This window comes from Mustelus asterias, chromosome 26 (genome assembly GCF_964213995.1).
Source record: "Mustelus asterias chromosome 26, sMusAst1.hap1.1, whole genome shotgun sequence".
NCBI lineage: Eukaryota > Metazoa > Chordata > Chondrichthyes > Carcharhiniformes > Triakidae > Mustelus > Mustelus asterias.
Window position 1 is genome coordinate 37598794 of NC_135826.1, and position 21179 is coordinate 37619972.

At 47.3% G+C, this 21179-nt stretch overlaps 1 protein-coding gene across 1 annotated transcript in view; it reads right to left on the bottom strand.

The window, feature by feature from the left end:
* Positions 1-21179, bottom strand: part of LOC144479702 (microtubule-associated serine/threonine-protein kinase 3-like) — a 138009-nt gene that overhangs the window by 13738 nt on the left and 103092 nt on the right. The window contains exons 15-18 of the mRNA XM_078198731.1: positions 13877-13978; positions 11982-12104; positions 11668-11780; positions 3189-3313 (exon numbers count right to left, since the gene is read on the bottom strand). Of these exons, the coding sequence (XP_078054857.1) occupies positions 3189-3313; positions 11668-11780; positions 11982-12104; positions 13877-13978 (463 nt within the window). The remainder of the gene's footprint in view (positions 1-3188; positions 3314-11667; positions 11781-11981; positions 12105-13876; positions 13979-21179) is intronic.

The window sequence follows — 21179 nt, forward strand, 5'->3', positions numbered from 1 at the left end:
CTGTGTATTACGATGCCCTCCACCTCCTGTGCTGCGTATTACGATGCTCTCTACCTCCTGTGCTGCGTATTACGATGCTCTCTACCTCCTGTGCTGTGTATTACGATGCTCTCCACCTCCGTGCTGCGTATTACGATGCTCTCCACCTCCGTGCTGCGTATTACGATGCTCTCCACCTCCGTGCTGCGTATTACGATGCTCTCCACCTCCTGTGCTGTGTATTACGATGCTCTCTATCTTCTGTGCTGTGTGTATTACGATGCTCTCTACCTCCTGTGCTGTGTATTACGATGCTCTCCACCTCCTGTGCTGTGTATTACGATGCTCTCTACCTCCTGTGCTGCGTATTACGATGCTCTCTACCTCCTGTGCTGTGTATTACGATGCTCTCTACCTCCTGTGCTGTGTATTACGATGCTCTCCACCTCCTGTGCTGTGTATTACGATGCTCTCCACCTCCTGTGCTGTGTATTACGATGCTCTCCACCTCCTGTGCTGTGTATTACGAGGCTCCCTACCTCCTGTGCTGCGTATTACGATGCTCTCCACCTCCTGTGCTGCGTATTACGATGCTCTCTACCTCCTGTGCTGCGTATTACGATGCTCTCTACCTCCTGTGCTGTGTATTACGATGCTCTCCACCTCCTGTGCTGCGTATTACGATGCTCTCTACCTCCTGTGCTGCGTATTACGATGCTCTCTACCTCCTGTGCTGTGTATTACGATGCTCTCCACCTCCTGTGCTGTGTATTACGATGCTCTCTACCTCCGTGCTGCGTATTACGATGCTCTCCACCTCCTGTGCTGTGTGTGTATTACGATGCTCTCTACCTCCTGTGCTGTGTATTACGATGCTCTCTACCTCCTGTGCTGCGTATTACGATGCTCTCTACCTCCTGTGCTGTGTATTACGATGCTCTCTACCTCCTGTGCTGTGTATTACGATGCTCTCCACCTCCTGTGCTGTGTATTACGATGCTCTCTACCTCCTGTGCTGTGTATTACGATGCTCTCCACCTCCTGTGCTGTGTATTACGATGCTCTCTACCTCCTGTGCTGCGTATTACGATGCTCTCTACCTCCTGTGCTGTGTATTACGATGCTCTCCACCTCCGTGCTGCGTATTACGATGCTCTCCACCTCCTGTGCTGTGTATTACAATGCTCTCTACCTCCTGTGCTGTGTATTACGATGCTCTCTACCTCCTGTGCTGTGTATTACGATGCTCTCCACCTCCTGTGCTGTGTATTACGATGCCCTCCACCTCCTGTGCTGCGTATTACGATGCTCTCCACCTCCTGTGCTGTGTATTACGATGCTCTGTACCTCCTGTGCTGTGTATTACGATGCCCTCCACCTCCTGTGCTGTGTGTGTATTACGATGCTCTCTACCTCCTGTGCTGTGTGTGTATTACGATGCTCTCCACCTCCTGTGCTGTGTATTACGATGCCCTCCACCTCCTGTGCTGTGTATTACGATGCTCTCTACCTCCTGTGCTGTGTATTACGATGCTCTCCACCTCCCGTGCTGTGTATTACTATGCTCTCCACCTCCTGTGCTGTGTATTACGATGCCCTCCACCTCCTGTGCTGTGTGTGTATTACGATGCTCTCTACCTCCTGTGCTGTGTGTGTATTACGATGCTCTCCACCTCCTGTGCTGTGTATTACGATGCCCTCCACCTCCTGTGCTGTGTATTACGATGCTCTCCACCTCCTGTGCTGTGTATTACGATGCTCTCCACCTCCTGTGCTGTGTATTACGATGCTCTCCACCTCCTGTGCTGTGTATTACGATGCTCTCCACCTCCTGTGCTGTGTATTACGATGCTCTCTACCTCCTGTGCTGTGTATTACGATGCTCTCCACCTCCTGTGCTGTGTATTACGATGCTCTCCACCTCCTGTGCTGTGTATTACGATGCCCTCCACCTCCTGTGCTGTGTATTACGATGCTCTCTACCTCCTGTGCTGTGTATTACGATGTTCTCCACCTCCTGTGCTGTGTATTACGATGCCCTCCACTTCCTGTGCTGTGTATTACGATGCTCTCTACCTCCTGTGCTGTGTATTACGATGCTTTCTACCTCCTGTGCTGTGTGTATTACGATGCTCTCTACCTCCTGTGCTGTGTATTACGATGCTTTCTACCTCCTGTGCTGTGTGTATTACGATGCTCTCTACCTCCTGTGCTGTGTATTACGATGCTTTCTACCTCCTGTGCTGTGTGTATTACGATGCTCTCTACCTCCTGTGCTGTGTGTATTACGATGCTCTCTACCTTCTGTGCTGTGTGTATTACGATGCTCTCCACCTCCTGTGCTGTGTATTACGATGCTCTCTACCTCCAGTTAAATAAACAATTTCATTTTTTGTAAGACTGTTAACACCTAGAGCCTTTGAACCGGTCCAACTCCCAGCCTGTCTCCCAGTCCGACTCCCAGCCTCCCAACCATTGACTCTGTCTACACTTCCCACTGCCTCGGCAAAGCAGGCAGTATAATTAAGGACCCCATGCACCCCGGACATTCTTTCTTTCACCTTCTTCCATCAGGAAAAAGATACAAAAGTACCAACCGACTCAAGAACAGCGTCTTTCCTGCTGCTGTTCTTTTGAATAGACTTACCTTGCATTAAGTTGATCTTTCTCTACACCCTAGCTATGACTGTAACCCTACATTCTTTACTCTCTCGTTTCCTTCTCTATGAACGGTATGCTTTGTCTGTATAGTGTGCAAGAAACAACACTTTTCACTGTATGTTAATACATGTGACAATAATAAATCAAATCAAATCAAAATCAGTCTGTATCCCGGCTTGTTTCCCAGTCTGTATCCCAGTGCTGATTCTGGGTGGAAGTTCCAGGTGTTTGTTCTTCCCTCTCCTGGACAGTCTGATTCCAGTTGCTGATCTAAGTTGCTGCAGTGTTTGGGGATTTGGTTTGGACCCAAGGGTCCTGTTCCTACTCACTGGGAAGAATCTTCCCATCCCGCCCGCCATGGAATCGTCGTGGGCGGGACAGGACCATTAACTTCGGGTGGGATTTTCCGGCTTTCCAGAGAATCCCGCCCACTGTCTTGTGAATGGCCTCAGACGTCCCAAATCCGAGACACTGCGGACATTTCACAGGAACCGAGTGAACCAAACAGGAGGTAGCAGCAGCAGGCCGGGGAATAGCTCTGTTCTTACCCGGGGCTGGAGTTCAGTGTGTGCTTTGAGCTGTTCCACTCTCCTCTCTCCTCATTCTGGCTGCATTCAGCTGCTGAGATGTTCAGGCCAGAGGCAGCAGCCAGCTGCTCGGAGCTGCTGTAAACCTGCAACATGGTCAAAACATGAAAAGTCACAGCCTGAAAGTTCAAACCAATTAAAGAGAGAATTATATGAATGAATCACAAGGCTGGTGTTGCCACGAGGATTTGATTTATGAATAAATAAGACTCAGTGAGTCAACCTGTTCACTGCAGGAGAGAATTCTAAAAACAAACAACCCTCTAAGAGAAGAAGTTTCTCCTCGGCTCCATCCAGATGAGAGACCCGATGTTTTGGAATGGTTTTCTCCAGTTTTCAACCCTTGTCGAGGCTCCTCAGAATCTTCTATGTTTTAGTAAGATCACCCTTCAGTCTTCTAATCTCCAATGAGTACCAGCCCAAACTACTCAACACTTCCTCACAGCCTCTTTGCCGCAGGAATCAGCCCGTGAACCTCTGAACTGCCTCCAATGTGAGTTATATCCCTTTTAAATGAGGTGACCCTGGGTGGCTCTCATTTTGTACAGATGAAGCAAGACTTCCTTACTTTATGCTGTATCCCCCTTTGAGAGAGAGATTTCTCACCACCATCTTAAACAGGACACAATAAGACCATAAGAAATAGGCCATTTGGCCCCTCGAGGCTGCTCCACCATTCAATAGGACCATGGCTGATCTGACATTCGTCATGACCACTTTCCTGCCCTTTCTATCTCCGCCTTAAATATACACGAGGACTCTGCTCCATAGCTCTCCGTGGCAAGAAATTCCAAAGACTCACAACCGTCTGAGAGAAAAGATTTCTCCTCATCTCAGTCTTAAATTGGCGCTCCTTTATTCCGAGATATGTTCTCTGCTCCTAGACTCTCCCACAAGGGGAAATATCTCCCCAGCATTTACCCTGTCAAGCCCCTTAAGAATCCTTTATGTTTCAATGAGATCACCTCTCATAGAATATACAGCATGGAGACAGGCCCTTTGGCCCAAACTGGTCCATGCTGACCAAAAACCCCATCTAACCTAACCCCATTTGCCTCCATTTGGCCCATATCCCTCTCAACCTTTCCTATCCATGTATCTGTCCAAATACCTTTTAAATGTTGTCAATGTCCCTGCCTCAACCACTTCCTCCGGCAACTCATTCCACACACATACCCACTCTGTAAAAAAGTTGCTCCTCAGGTTCCCATTAATTCTTTCCCCTCTTAACTTAAACCTATACCCTCCAGTTCTCGATTCCCCAACCATGGGAAAAGGACTGAGTGCATTCACCCTATCCATGTCTCTCATGATCTTATACACCTCTATAAGATCACCCCTCCATCTCCTACGCTCCAAAGAAAAAAGTCCTAGCCTGCCCAATCTCTTCCTATAATTCAGTCCCTTGAGTCCTGGCAACATCCTTGTAAATCTCTTCTGCACTCTCTCCAGTTTAATAACATCTTTCCTATTGCAAGGTGACCAAAACTGAACACAATACTCCAGGTGCGGCATCACCAACATCCTGTACAACTGCAACATAACTTTCCAACTTCTGTACTCAATGCCCGAACTGATGATGGCCAGCATGCCAAAAGCCTTCTTCATTGCCCTATCTACCTGTGAGTCCACTTTTGGAGAACTGTGCACCTGAACTCCAAGGTTCTTCTGTTCCATGATACTCCCTAAGGTCCTACCATTCACTGTGAAAGTTCTACCTGATTTGACTTTCCAAAATGCAACACCTCACACTTATCTGTACTGAACTCCATTTGCCATTTCTCCGCCCACTTCCCCAGCTGATCAAGATCCTGCTGCAATTTTTAATAACCTTCCTCACTGTCGACATTACCACCTATTTTAGTGTCATTTACAAACTTACTGATCATGCCTTGTACATTCTCATCCAAATCGTTGATACAGATAACAAACAGCAATGGGCCCAGCACTGACCCCTGAGGCACATCACTAGTCACAGGCCTCAAGTCCAACAAGCATCCTTCCACCATTACCCTCTGCTTCCTACCATCGAGCCAATTGTATATCCAATTTGCCAGCTCTCCTGGATTCCATGTGATCTAACCTTACAGAGCAGCCTACCATGTTGGTTGAATCCATTTGGGTGGAAATTAGAAATAGTAAGGAGAAAAAGTCACTGATAGGCGTTGTCTATAGGCCATCAAATAATGACATCATGGTGGGGCGAGAAATAAACAAAGAAATAACTGATGTATGTAAAAATGGTACAGCAATTATCATGGGGGATTTTAATCTACATATCAATTGGTCAAACCAGGTCAGTCAAGGCAGCCTTGAGGAGGAGTTCATAGAGTGTATCCACGATAGGTTCCTTGAACAGCGTGTAATGGAACCGACAAGGGCGCAAGCTATCCTAGATCTGGTCCTGTGTAATGAGACGGGATTAATTAATGATCTTGCAGTTAGAGATCCTCTTGGAAGAAGTGATCACAGTATGATTGAATGTAAAATACAGATGGAGCGTGAGAAGGTAAAATCCAATACCAGTGTCTTGTGCTTAAACAAAGGAGACTACAAAGGGATGAGGGAGGAGTTGGCTAAAGTAGACTGGGAACAAAAACTTTATGGTGGGACAGTTGAGGAACAGTGGAGGACTTTCAAAGCGATCTTTCACAGTGCTCAGCAAAAATATATACCAGTGATAAGGAAGGACTGTAGAAAAAGAGATAATCAGCCATGGATATCTAAGGAAATAAAGGAGGGCATCAAATTGAAAGAAAATGCATACAAAGTGGCAAAGATTAGTGGGAACCTAGAGGATTGGGAAATCTTTAAAAGTCAGTAGAAAGCCCCGAAAAAAGCTATAAAGAAAAGTAAGACGGAATATGAGAGTAAACTAGCTCAGAATATAAAAACAGAAAGTTTCTACAAATATATGAAACGAAAAAGAGTGGAGAAAGTAAACATTGGTCCTTTATGCGAAGTGAAGCATTTTGGTAGATCTAATGTAAGGGGGAGCTATACAATAAATGGCAGAACCATCAGGAGTATAGACACACAGAGGGACCTGGGTGTACAAGTCCACAGATCCTTAAAGGTGGCAGCACAGGTGGACAGGGTGGTGAAGAAGGCATATGGCATGCTTGCCTTTATTGGACGGGGCATAGAATATAAAAGTTGGCATATGATGTTGCAGCTGCATAGAACGTTAGGCCACATTTGGAATACTGCGTCCAGTTCTGGTCACCACACTACCAGAAGGAAGTGGAGGCTTTGGAGAGAGTACAGAAAAGGTTTACCAGGATGTTGCCTGGTATGGAGGGTCTTAGCTATGAGGAGAGATTGGGTAAACTGGGGTTGTTCTCCCTGGAAAGACGGAGGATGAGGGGCCACCTAATAGAGGTGTATAAAATTATGAAGGGCATAGATAGGGTGAACAGTGGGAAGCTTTTTCCCAGGTCGGAGGTGACGAACACAAGAGGTCACGGGTTCAAGGTGAGGGGGGCAAGGTTCAACACAGATGTCAGGGGGACGTATTTTACACAGAGGGTGGTGGGGGCCTGGAATGCACTGCCAAGCAAGGTGATTGAGGCGGACATGCTGGGATCGTTTAAGACTTATCTAGATAACCACATGAACAGACTGGGAATAGAGGGATACAAACGAATGGTCTAGTTGGGCACATGAGCGGCGCAGGCTTGGAGGGCTGAAGGGCCTGTTCCTGTTCTGTATTGTTCTTTGTTCTTTAGAGGACGAGAAGGGGGATGTAATAACTGGAAATGAGAAAATGGCTGAGGCATTGAACAGGTATTTTGTGTCGGTCTTCACAGTGGAAGACACAAATAGAATGCCAAAAATTGATGACAGGAAGGATATGGCAGGTGAGAACCTAGAAACTATTATCACGAAAGAGGTAGTGTTGGGCAAGTTAATGGGGCTAAAGGTAGACAAGTCTCCTGGTCCTGATGGAATGCATCCCAGGGTACTAAAAGAGATGGTGGGGGCAATAGCAGCTGCACTAGTGGTAATTTACCAAAATTCGCTGATCTCTGGGGTGGTTCCCGCAGATTGGAAAACAGCAAATGTGACGCCACTGTTTAAAATAGGAGGTAGACAAAAGGCAGGTAACTACAGGCCGGTTAGCTTAACTTCTGTAGGAGGGAAATGCTTGAATCTATCAAGGAAGAAATAGCGAGAGATCTGGACATAAATTGTCCCATTGGTAAGACGGTCATGTTTGACTAATTTGGTGGAATTCTTTGAGAACATTAGATGGGCAGTGGACAATAGGGAACCTGTGGATGTGGTGTATCTGGATTTCCAGAAGGCATTTGACAAGGTGCCGCACCAAAGACTGCTACATAAGATAAAGGTGCACGGTGTTACGGGTAATGTATTAGCATGGATAGAGGATTGATTAACTAACAGAAAGCAAAGAGTGGGGCAAATGGGTGTTTTTCTGGTTGATGATCAGTGACTAGTGGTGTGCCTCAGGGATCAGTGTTGGGACTGCAATTGTTTACGATTTACATAGATGATTTGGAGTTGGGGACCAAGTGTAGTGTGTCAAAATTCGCAGATGACACTAAGATGGGTGGAAGAGCAAAGTGGGCAGAGAACGCTGAAAGTCTGCAAAGGGATAGAGATAGTCTAAGTGAGTGGCCGAGGGTCTGGCAGATGGAGTACAATGTTGGTAAATGTGAGGTCATCCATTTTGGTAGGAATAACAGCAAAATGGACTATTATTTAAATGGTAAAAAATTGCAGCATGCTGCTGTGCAGAGGGACCTAGATGTCCTTGTGCAGGAATCTCAAGGAGTTGGTTTGCAGGTGCAGCAGGTCATTAAGAAGGCAAATGGAATTTTGTCCTTCATTGCTAGAGGGATGGAGTTTAAAAACAGCGAGGTTATGTTGCAGCTGTATAAGGTGCTGGTGAGGCCACACCTGGAGTGCTGTGTACAGTTTTGGTCTCCTTACTTGAGAAAGGATATACTGGCACTGGAGAGGGTGCAGAGGAGATTCACTAGGTTGATTCCGGAGTTGAGAGGGTTGGCTTATGAGGAGAGACTGAGTAGACTGGGGCTATACTCATTGGAATTCAGAAGAATGAGGGGAGATCTTATAGAAACATATAAGATTATGAAGGGAACAGATAAGATAGAAGCAGGGAAGTTGTTTCCACTGGCGGGTGAAACTAGAACTAGGTAGCATAGCCTCAAAATAAGGGGGAGCAGATTTAGGACTGAGTTGAGGAGGAACTTCTTCACACAAAGGATTGTGAATCTGTGGAATTCCCTGCCCAGTGAAGCAGCTGAGGCTACCTCATTGAATGTTTTTAAGGCAAGGATAGATAAATTTTTGAATAGTAAAGGAATTAAGGGTTATGGTGAGCGGGCGGGTAAGTGGAGCTGAGTCCACGAAAAGATCAGCCATGATCTTATTGAATGGCAGAGCAGGCTCGAGGGGCCAGATGGCCTACTCCTGCTCCTAATTCTTATGTTCTAACAAACGTGTAATGCACGATCTCCCATGTACAAAGCTGTGCATGGATTGGGGATTGGCTATCCAACAGGAAGCAGAGAGTTGGAATAAATGGGTGCTTTTCTGGTTGGCAGATGGTAACTAGTGGCGTGCCGCAGGGATCGGTACTGGGGCCTCAACTATTTACCATTTATATAGACAATGTGGAGGAGGGGACTGAGTGTAGGGTAACAAAGTTTGCAGACGACACAAAGAAAAGTGTAAAAGTGAATTGTGTGGAGGGCGTAGAAGGTCTGCAGAGAGATTTGGACAGGCTGAGTGAGTGGGCGAGGATCTGGCAGATGGAGTATAACGTTAACAAATGCGAGGTTATTCACTTTGGAAGAAATAATAGCAAATTGGATTATTATCTAAATGGAAAGAAATTACAACATGCTGCTGTGCAGAGGGACCTGGGGGTCCTTGTGCATGAAACGCAAAAACCCAGTCTGCAGGTGCAACCGGTGATCAAAAAGGCAAATGGGATGTTGGCCTATATCGCAAGGGGGATAGAATATAAAAGCAGAGATGTCTTGCTGCAACTGTACAGGGCATTGGTGAGGCCGCAGCTGGAATACTGTGGGCAGTACTGGTCCCCTTATTTGCGGAAGGATATATTGGCCTTGGAGGGAGTGCAGAGAAGGTTCACCAGGTTGATACCAGAGATGAGGGGTGTTGACTATGAGGAGAGACTGAGCAGATTGGGTTTGTACTCGTTGGAATTTAGAAGGCTGAGGGGGGGGATCTTATAGAGACCTATAAGATAATGAAGGGGCTGGATAGGGTAGAAGTGGAGAGATTCTTTCCACTTCGAAAGGAAACTAGAACTAGAGGGCACAGCCTCAAAATAAAGGGGGGTCAGTTTAGGACAGAGTTGAGGAGGAACTTCTTCTCTCAGAGGGTGGTGAATCTCTGGAATTCTCTGCCCACTGAAGTGGTGGAGGCTACCTCGTTGAATATGTTTAAATCACGGATAGATGCATTCCTGATCGGTAAGGGAATTAGGGGTTATAGGGATCAGGCGGGTAAGTGGAACTGATCCACTTCAGATCAGCCATGATCTTATTGAATGGCAGGGCAGGCTCGAGTGGCTCGATGGCCTACTCCTGCTCCTATTTCTTATGTTCTTATGTGCTGACTCCTCCGAATCAAACCCTGACTTTCCAAATGCCTGTATATCTTATCCCGCAGAATCCTCTCCAGTAACTTATCCACCACAGATGTTAGGCTTACAGGTCTGTCATTCCCCGGTTTCTCTTTGCAGCCCTTCTTAAATTAAGGCACATTTGCTACCCTCCAGTCTTCTGGTACCTCACCCATGGCAAACGGTGATGCAACTATCTCAGCCAGCGCTCTGCAATTTCTTCTCCAGCCTCACGCAGTATTCTTGGATATACCTGGTCAGGATCTTTGCCCTCAATCAAGCTGCTCCAATAAACCCTGGCAAGCTGCTGTCTAATTCCATCAAAATTCATCTTGCCCCAATTTAGAACTTGCACCTGTGGACCAGTTTTGTCCCTTTCCCTAATTATTTTAAAATTAATAGAACTATGGTCACTGATCCCAAAGGGGTCCCCACCGTCACCTCCCTGCCCCGTTTCCTAAGAGGAGGTCATGAGTAAGTCCTGCCCTGGTTCAATCTACCAAAATGCATCACCTCGCATTTGTTTAAATTAAACTCCATCTGCCATTCGTCAGCCCACTGGCCCAATTGATCAAGATCCCGTTGCAATTGGAGATGACCTTCCTCACTGTCCACCATGCCGCCAATCTTGGTGTCATCTGCAAACTTACTAACCATGCCCCCTATATTCTCATCCTAATCATTAATATAAATGACAAATAACAGTGGGCCCAGCACTGATCCCTGAGGCACACCGCTGGTCACAGGCCTCCAGTTTGAAAAACAACTCTCTACAACCACCCTCTGGCTTCTGTCATCAAGCCATTTTTGTATGCATTTAGATAACTCACCCTGGATCCCGTGAGATTTAACTTTATGCAACAACCTATCATGCGGTACCTTGTCAAAGGCCTTGCTAAAGTCCATGTAGACAACATCAACTGCACTTCCCTCATCTACCTTCTTGGTTACCCCTTCAAAAAACTCAATCAAATTTGTGAGACATGATTTTCCACTCACAAAGCCATGCTGACTGTCCCTAATCAGTCCTTGCATCTCTAAATGCCTGTAGATCCTGTCTCTCAAAATACCTTCCAACAATTTACCCACCACAGATGTGAGGCTCACTGGCCTGTAGTTCCCAGGCTTTTCCCTGCAGCCCTTTTTAAACAAAGGCACAACATTTGCCACTCTCCAATCTTCAGGCACCTCACCCGTGACTATCGATGATTCAAATATCTCAGCTAGGGGACCCGCAATTTCCTCCCTAGCCTCCCACAATGTCCTAGAATATACCTCATCAGGTCCCGCAGATTTATCTACCTTGATGCGCTTTAAGACTTGCAGCACCTCCTTCTCTGTAATATGTACACTCCTCAAGACATCATTATTTAATTCCCCAAGTTCCCTAACATCCATGCTTTTCTCAACAGTAAATACTGATGAGAAATATTCATTTAGGATCTCACCCATCTCTTGTGGATCCGCACATAGATGACCTTGTTGATCCTTAAGAGGTCCTACTCTCTCCCTTGTTACTCTTTTGCCCTTTATGTATCTGTAGAAGCTCTTTGGATTCTCCTTTGCCTTATCTGCCAAAACAATTTTGTGTCCCCTTTTTGCCCTCCTGATTTCTCTCTTAACTCTACTCCCTCTGACAGTGCAGCACTCCCTCAATACTGACCCTCTGACAACGCGGCGCTCCCTCAATACTGACCCTCTGACAGTGCGGCACTCCCTCAGCACTGACCCTCTAACAGTGTGGCACTCCCTCAGCACTGACCCTCTAACAGTGCGGTGCTCCCAGATCTTCCGTACCTTACTGAATCGGTGTGAACAGGATGAAAATTGCCTTATCTCCAGAGATGAATCTTCATCATTCGTGTCCTCATCATCCTCTGATGCAAAATGCTGATACTTCTCCGAGCGAGCTGTTAAATAGACAGAACCATTTAGACACAGCTCGGCAAAGCAGCCTGGGATCCTAATGGACAGAATCCCTGCATCCCTGTCACTGGACACAGTGACATTAATATTTGCAGTGACTGGCAGCTTACTAACATTTCCCTGGGAGTAATGACTGAATAACGCCTCTCGTTCCGAGGGTTTTGAGCTTCTGTGTTTGTACTCACTGTCAAAGTAACTGGTGTCGTCCTCCGACTGAAGCTGAGGGATAAACTCAGCTTTCTGACGCAACAGTCCGTTCCAGTCCAGCTGAGCAAAGAAGTTGTGTTGTTTCACTTCCAGCGCCCCACCTGCACCCAGAAAACACAAATCATACAGAGAGATCGCGAGAGAAACCCCTCCAACCAATCCGACCCCCACCCAGCCTGCACCCATCCCCCACCCCGACCTTCACCCAGTCCCCACCCATCCCTCACCCCCCCCGCCCAGCCCCCACCCCGACCTTCACCCAGTCCCACCCATCCCCCACCCAGCCCCTACCCCGACCTTTGCCCAGTCCCCACCCATCCCTCACCCCCCTGCCCAGCCCCCACCCCGACCCTCACCCAGTCCCCACCCATCCCCCACCCCCCAACCCTCACTCACACACCCGCCCAGCCCCCACCTCCGACTCCCACCCATCCCTCACACCTCAACCCTCATTCACCTCGCCCGTCCAGTCCCACCCCCCCAATCCTTCCCCCACCTAGCCCATCCCCCACCCCTCACTCACCCTCCCCGCCCAGCCCCCACCCCCGACCCTCACCCAGTCCGCACCCATCCCCTAGCCCCCCAACCCTCACTCACCCCCCCCGCCCAGCCCCCACCTCCGACTCCCACCCATCCCTCACATCCCAACCCTCATTCACCTCGCCCGTCCAGTCCCACCCCCCAATCCTTCCCCCACCTAGCCCATCCCCCACCCCTCATTCACCCTCCCCACCCAGCCCCCACCCCCGACCTTCACCCAGTCCCCACCCATCCCTCACCCCCCCGCCCAGCCCCCACCCCGACCATCACCCAGTCCCCACCCATCCCCCACCCCCCCACCCAGCCCCCACCCCCCACCCCGACCTTCGCCCAGTCCCCACCCATCCCTCACCCCCCTGCCCAGCCCCCACCCCGACCCTCACCCATCCCCCAACCCTCACTCACCCTCCCGCCCAGCCCCCACCTCCGACTCCCACCCATCCCTCACACCCCAACCCTCACTCACCTCGCCCGTCCAGTCCCACCCCCCCAATCCTTCCCCCACCTAGCCCATCCCCCACCCCTCACTCACCCTCCCCGCCCAGCCCCCACCCCCGACCCTCACCCAGCCCGCACCCATCCCCTAGCCCCCCAACCCTCACTCACCCCCCCCCCCGCCCAGCCCCCACCCCGACCCTCACCCAGTCCCCGCCCCCGACCCTCACCCAGTCCCCACCCATCCCTCACCCCCAACCCTCATTCACCTCCCCTGTCCAGTCCCACCCCCCCCATCCTTCCCCCACCCCCGTCCAGCCCATCCCCCACCCCTGACCCTCATACAGCCCCTACCCAGTCCAGCCCCCCCCCACCCCTTCCCTCATGCAATGCCTCACCCCCCCCAGCCCATCCCCACCCAATCCTACTCCACCCCCAACCAGCCCATTCCCCACCCTCCCAACCCTCACCCATCCTCCACCCAGCCCAGTGAATCTTGGATATGTGGAAGCCCCCAAGCCTGCAAGTCCATTGCCACATAGAAACCCGGAGAGCAGGAATGGAACTAAAGTTCTAAGGATCAGAGGCGATCAGGCAGGGGAGGGGAACCAGGCAAAATGCTCTCTGAGAGCCAGTAAAGACTGAATGGGTCGAATGGCCTCCCTCTGCACTGTAAAGGTTCTGTCACTCAGTAATATACTGGCATTTAATGAGGGAACCAGGACATTTGGGCAAATCGCCAACATTTGTGCAATGGCCAAAGGGCAGGGAAAGGTCACTCAAGGGTCACAGGGAGAGTTGTTGGGACAGACTTCAGCGTCTTGTCACAAACTCCAAGCATCTTCAGAAATTGGCAAACCCTTTGAATTGTTCTTAAACACGAATGGTGAATTCTTACCAGTTCCCAGGCGATCGCGAGGATTCTGTCTCAGCAAGCTACTGATGAGATCCTGGGCTTCAAGGGGGAGAATCTCCTCTCCTTCTGGCCAGATGATTTCATCTACAAGACACCAAGAATTGGATTTCATTTATTTTCTCCTGGTTATGCCTCATGCCCACGTTATTAACGATCGAGTGTTGGTAGGAGGAGAGGTACTCAATACAATTATTGTTACTAGAGAGGCAGTGCTTGGTAGACTAACGGGACTGAAGGTGGACAAGTCCCTGGGCCCAGATGGAATGCATCCCAGGGTACTGAAAGAAATGGCAGAGGTAATAGCGGATGCGTTCGTGGTTATTTATCAAAATTCACTGGACTCTGGGGTAGTGCCAGCTGATTGGAAAACGGCTACTGTTACACCGCTGTTTAAAAAAGGAAGTAGACAAAAGGCGGGTAACTACAGGCCGGTTAGCTTAACGTCTGTAGTTGGGAAAATGCTGGAATCCATCATTAAAGAAGAAATAGCAGGCCATCTGGATAAGAATGGTTCGATCAAGCAGACGCAGCATGGATTCATGAGAGGAAAGTCGTGTTTGACGAACTTACTGGATTTTTATGAAGATGTGACTAGTGCGGTTGACGGAGGGGAACCGGTAGATGTGGCGTTTTTGGATTTCCAAAAGGCATTCGATAAGGTGCCTCACAAAAGGTTGCTGCAGAAGATTGGGGCACATGGAGTTGGGGGTAGGGTGTTAGCGTGGATTGGGGATTGGCTATCCAACAGGAAGCAGAGAGTTGGAATAAATGGGTGCTTTTCTGGTTGGCAGATGGTGACTAGTGGCGTGCCACAGGGATCGGTGCTGGGACCTCAACTGTTTACTATTTACATAGATGATCTGGAGGAGGGGACTGAGTGTAGGGTAACAAAGTTTGCTGACGACACGAAGATAAGTGGGAAAGTGAATTGCGTGGAGGAAGCGGAAGGTCTGCAGAGAGATTTGAATAGGATGAGTGAGTGGATCTGGCAGATGGAGTATAACGTTGGCAAATGCGAGGTTATTCACTTTGGAAGAAATAATAGCAAATTGGATTACTATTTAAATGGAAAAAAATTACAACATGCTACTATGCAAAGGAACCTGGGGGTCCTTGTGCATGAGTCGCAAAAACTCAATCAGCAAGTACAACAGGTGATCAAGAAGGCAAATGGGATGTTGGCATTTATCGCGAGGGGGATAGAATATAAAAGCAGAGATGTCTTGCTGCATCTGTACAAGGCATTGGTGAGGCCGCAGCTGGAATACTGTGTGCAGTTTTGGTCCACTTATTTGCGAAAGGATATATTGGCCTTGGAGGGAGTGCAGAGAAGGTTCACCAGGTTGATACCGGAGATGATGGGTGTAGATTATGAGGAGAGATTGAGCAGACTAGATTTGTACTCGTTGGAGTTTATAAGGCTGAGGGCTGATCATATAGAGGCATATAAGATAATGAAGGAGCTGGATAGGGTAGAAGTGGAGAGATTCTTTCCACTTAGAAAGGAAACCAGAACTAGAGGGCACAGCCTCAAAGTAAAGGGGGGGTCAGTTTAGGACAGAGTTGAGGAGGAACTTCTTCTCTCAGACGGTGGTGAATCTCTGGAATTCTCTGCCCACTGAAGTGGTGGAGGCTACCTCGTTGAATATGTTTAAATCACGGATAGATGGATTTCTGATCGGTAGGGGAATTAAGGGTTATGGGGAGCAGGCGGGTAAGTGGAACTGATTCACTTCAGATCAGCCACGATCTTATTGAATGGCGGGGCAGGCTCGAGGGGCTAGATGGCCTACTCCTGCTCCTATTTCTTATGTTCTTATGTTATCTTATTCAGGACCCAATCAACTGGCATTGGCCACCATTACTATCAAGCTCAATATCCAGGGATCCACAACTATTGGATCACAAGCTTCAAACCTCAAAGCGAAACATTCACTTTCTATTACCGTTGTCTTTTGAAAGATTTGTTGAAATAAGAGAAGGCTGTTTCCTAACTCAAAAAATCAAAGATGAAATCAAACGTAATGTCCACATTACAACCTCAGCAGAACGTTGAATTCAGAATATTATAAACTTTAATATCAGTAATAAGACAATATTATAAACCGTGGGTGGCATGGAGAAGTTGGGCCAAAGAGCCTGTTTCCGTGCTGTAAACCTTTATGACTCTGTGACTTTATAATATTATAACTTTTCAATTTGCCTCAAAACAAAGGTTAATTCAGAAAGGAAAAGGAGTAAATTTAATAAAAATGACAAACAATTGTCCAACGTATTGCGCCAAATAAAGGCCAGTGCCCGAACAGTCTCACAGGTTCATCTTCTGAAAGCCACGTGTGGCCAGTTGTGAAAACTGGGCCATCAAGGAAGCATGACAAAAGCTCAAATGAAAACATCTGAAATTGAAGACGAGAATGGGTTAATGAACTTTGTCACACTAAAGCATTAAGACCCAAACTCTGTGATTTTGTTAGAAACACTGCAGAGTTCATGTTTTCGTCAGAGTTCGGTGTTTTCATGTCTGTACCAGATAAGAGATACCCAATAACCTGGTGTTGTTAAAACTCTTACCCAGATAAGAGACACAGCTATCTCTGCCAATTGTATGCTCAGGAATGTGGCTAACTGAGCTAGCAAACAGACTCCATTTTCATGTGCCTTTGTAACCAACATAGTGGAGCTTATATGCATGCCTTCTATGATCATATACTAATAGGTTTATATATATATATATATATATTCATTATATACCATTCATCCTCACCATATAGATATAGAGTGTTATACAGACCCCTATACACTTGTATACATATCAGTTAACTTGTTTCTGCAAAACTGTGATGTCGTTTCAAGGCTATGAATGACAAACAGGATAGAACAGAAACAATCGCGGCCTTGGAGATTGAACAAACTACGCAGAGATAGAAACTGCCGATGCAACAAGAATCTCACCATGAACAATGACCAACATCTTAGAAAATTGCAATGTAGACAGAGGGTAGTGGTCGAAGGGTCTTTTTCCGGCTGGAGGTCTGTGACCAGTGGTGTTCTGCAGGGCTCTGTACTGGGGGACCTCTGCTATTTGTGATATATATAAATGATTTGGAAGAAGGTGTAACTGGTGTAATCAGCAAGTTTGCGGATGACACGAAGATGGCTGGACTTGCGGATAGCGAAGAGCATTGTCGGGCAATACAGCAGGATATAGATAGGCTGGAAAATTGGGCGGAGAGGTGGCAGATGGAATTTAATCCGGATAAATGCGAAGTGATGCATTTTGGAAGAAATAATGTAGGGAGGAGTTATACAATAAATGGCAGAGTCATCAGGAGTATAGAAACACAGAGGGACCTAGGTGTGCAAGTCCACAAATCCTTGAAGGTGGCAACACAGGTGGAGAAGGTGGTGAAGAAGGCATATGGTATGCTTGCCTTTATAGGACGGGGGATAGAGTATAAAAGCTGGAGTCTGATGATGCAGCTGTATAGAACGCTGGTTAGGCCACATTTGGAGTACTGCGTCCAGTTCTGGTCGCCGCACTACCAGAAGGACGTGGAGGCATTGGAGAGAGTGCAGAGAAGGTTTACCAGGATGTTGCCTGGTATGGAGGGTCTTAGCTATGAGGAGAGATTGGGTAGACTGGGGTTGTTCTCCTTGGAAAGACGGAGAATGAGGGGAGATCTAATAGAGGTATACAAGATTATGAAGGGTATAGATAGAGTGAACAGTGGGAAGCTTTTTCCCAGGTCGGAGGTGACGATCACGAGGGGTCACGGGCTCAAGCTGAGAGGGGCGAAGTATAACTCAGACATCAGAGGGACGTTTTTTACACAGAGGGTGGTGGGGGCCTGGAATGCGCTGCCAAGTAGGGTGGTGGAGGCAGGCACGCTGACATCGTTTAAGACTTACCTGGATAGTCACATGAGCAGTCTGGGAATGGAGGGATACAAACGATTGGTCCAGTTGGACCAAGGAGCGGCACAGGCTTGGAGGGCCGAAGGGCCTGTTTCCTGTGCTGTACTGTTCTTTGTTCTTTGTAATAGGGGCGGGAACCGGGATGTATAAAACTCGGTTCTTACTTGTGTTCGAGGAGAAGACTGGGGGACCACTGTTAGGGACCTCACTTCTCCCACAATTGTAAAAATAAACCTGCACTTTGATCTACGACTAGTGTCAGAGGTATATTTTTTACCTACTACAAAATGAAAGAACTCAGACAAACGTTACATGTCTCATAGACAGCGAGCTCGAGAAAGCTGGTGTTCAGAGGAACTTGTTTGAGGCAGTGACATCAATGAAGCTCACAAGTTTTGGACATGTCATATGGACAGAAGGGGAGTGTTTGAAAAGGGAGGTAATGAAAAGCAAAACACGCACAAGGGACAAAGTCAAAGGGACAAAGAACAGGAATCTGGGTGAGGCTCTGTTCAGTAAAATGAAGGGTGAGGAGCAGAGAGATTTCAAAAAGGCAAAGCTGCAGGAGGCAAACAGAAAACAAAGTGGGCTTGGGAAAAACCAGATATCCAAAGTGACCCAACGGTTGGTGATAGCTTAATATGGCCTGTGAAGCATTGGTGTTCTTTTGCCTTGTCTTGATATCTGAGGGATTGTGTGGAAAGGAAACTTGAATGCACATGATGCTCCAGTATTCTGAGGAATACTGAAAGAGAGGTTAAAATACTGGAGGTGGATCCTTGGTGATAACATCTGACAGAATGCATCATTTGCCAGAAGATTCCAAAGTGTGCTCTTTGAGGGAGGACCTTTAGGAACCGTTGTGTCAAAGTTCTCATGAAACCAGTTGGCTCACAGAGTGACAACCCCTGGGGGGGGAATTGATGAGAAATCTGTCGAAATCGCTTTGGGTAGCATCGGCCACTTGGTTCCAGAGTATGGGGTGCCTGACCACATTTCACGAATGGGTTATATGGACTATGCACTGTGAACATTAGGGCATATGATAGATTTTGTGTTATCCTTAAAAATCTGCATATAATCATAGGACCATAAGATATAGGAGCAGAATTATATGTTTATAGACCGGTGAGCCTTACTTCTGTTTATAGACCGCTGAGCCTTACTTCTGTTGTGGGCAAAGTATTAGAAAGGATTATAAGAGATAGGATTTATAATCACCTAGGAAGGAATAATTTGATTAGGGATAGTCAGCACGGTTTTGTGAAGGGTAGGTCGTGCCTCACAAACCTTATTGAGTTCTTTGAGAAGGTGACCAAAGAGGTGGATGAGGGTAAAGCGGTTGATGTGGTGTATATGGATTTCAGCCAAGTGTTTGATAAGGTTCCCCATGGTAAGCTTTTGCAGAAAATACGGACACATGGGATTGAGGGTGATTTAGTGGTTTGGATCAGGAATTGGCTAGCTGGAAGAAAACAAAGGGTGGTGGTTGATGGGAAATATTCATCCTGGAGTTCAGTTACTAGTGGTGTACCACAAGGATCTGTTTTGGGGCCACTGCTGTTTGTCATTTTTATTAATGACTTGGATGAGGGCGTGGAAGGATGGATTAGTAAATTTGCGGATGACACTAAAGTCGGTGGAGTTGTAGACAGTGTGGAGGGAAGTGGCAGGTTACAGAGGGACATAGATAAGCTGCAGAGCTGGGCTGAGAGGTGGCAAATAGAGTTTAATGCGGAAAAGTGTGAGGTGATTCACTTTGGAAGGAGTAACAGGAATACAGAGTACTGGGCTAATGGTAAGATACTTGGTAGTGTGGATGAACAGAGGGATCTGGGTGTCCATGTGCATAGATCCCTGAAAGTTGGCACCCAGGTTGACAGGGTTGTTAAGAAGGCGTACGGTGTGTTAGGTTTTATTGGTAGAGGGATTGAGTTTCGGAGCCAGGAGGTCATGCTGCAACTGTACAAAACTCTGGTGCGGCCGCATTTGGAATATTGCGTACAGTTCTGGTTGCCGTATTATAGGAAAGATGTGGAAGCATTGGAAAGGGTGCAGAGGAGATTTACCAGGATGTTGCCTGGTATGATGGGAAAATCGTATGAGGAAAGGCTGAGGGGCTTGAGGTTGTTTTCGTTAGAGAGAAGAAGGTTAAGAGGTGACTTAATAGAGGCATACAAGATGATCAGAGGATTAGATAGGGTGGATAGTGAGAGCCTTATTCCTCGGATGGTGATGGCTAGCATGAGGGGGCATAGCTTTAAATTGAGGGGTGAGAGATATAGGACAGATGTTAGAGGTAGGTTCTTTACTGAGAGAGTAGTAAGGGCGTGGAATGCCCTGCCTGCAGCAGTAGTGGACTCATCAACATTACGAGCATTCAAATGGTTATTGGATAAACATATGGATGATATTGGAATAGTGTAGATTAGAGGGGCTTTAGATTGGTACCACTGGTCGGTGCAACATCGAGGGCCGAAGGGCCTGTACTGCGCTGTAATGTTCTATGTTCTAGAATTAGGCCATTCAGCCCATTGAGATATCATGGCTGACATGATTCTCATCCCCATTCTCCTGCCTTCTCCCTGTAACCCTTGATTCCTTATTGATCAAGAACCTATCTAGCTCTGTCTTAAAGACATTCAATGACCTGGCTTCCACAGCCTTCTCATAGAGTCATAGAGGTTTACAGCATGGAAACAGGCCCTTCGGCCCAACTTGTCCATGCCATCCTTTTTTTTAAAACCCCTAAGCTAATCCCAATTGGCCGAATTTGGCCCATATCCCTCTATACCCATCTTACCCATATAATTATCTAAATGCTTTTTAAAAGACAACATTGTACCCGTCTCTACTACTACCTCTGGCAGCTTGTCCCAGACACTCACCACCCTCTGTGTGAAAAAATTGCGCCTCTGGACACTTTTGTATCTCTCCCCTCTCACCTTAAACCTATGCCCTCTAGTTTTAGACTCCCCTACCTTTGGAAAAAGATATTGACTATCTAGCTGATCTATGCCCCTCATTATTTTATAGACCTCTATAAGGTCACCCCTTATAGTCTCCTACGCTCCAGTGAAAAAAGTCTCAGTCTATTCAGCCTCTCCTTATAACTCAATCCATCAAGTCCCGGTAGCATCCTAGTAAATCTTTTCTGCACTCTTTCTAGTTTAATAATGTCCTTTCTATAATAGGGTGACCAGAACTGTACACGGTATTCCAAGTGTGGCCTTACCAATGTCTTGTACAACTTCAACAAGACGTCCCAACTCCTGTATTCAATGTTCTGACCAATGAAACCAAGCATGCTGAATGCCTTCTTCACCACTCTGTCCACCTGTGACTTCACCTTCAAGGAGCTATGCACTTG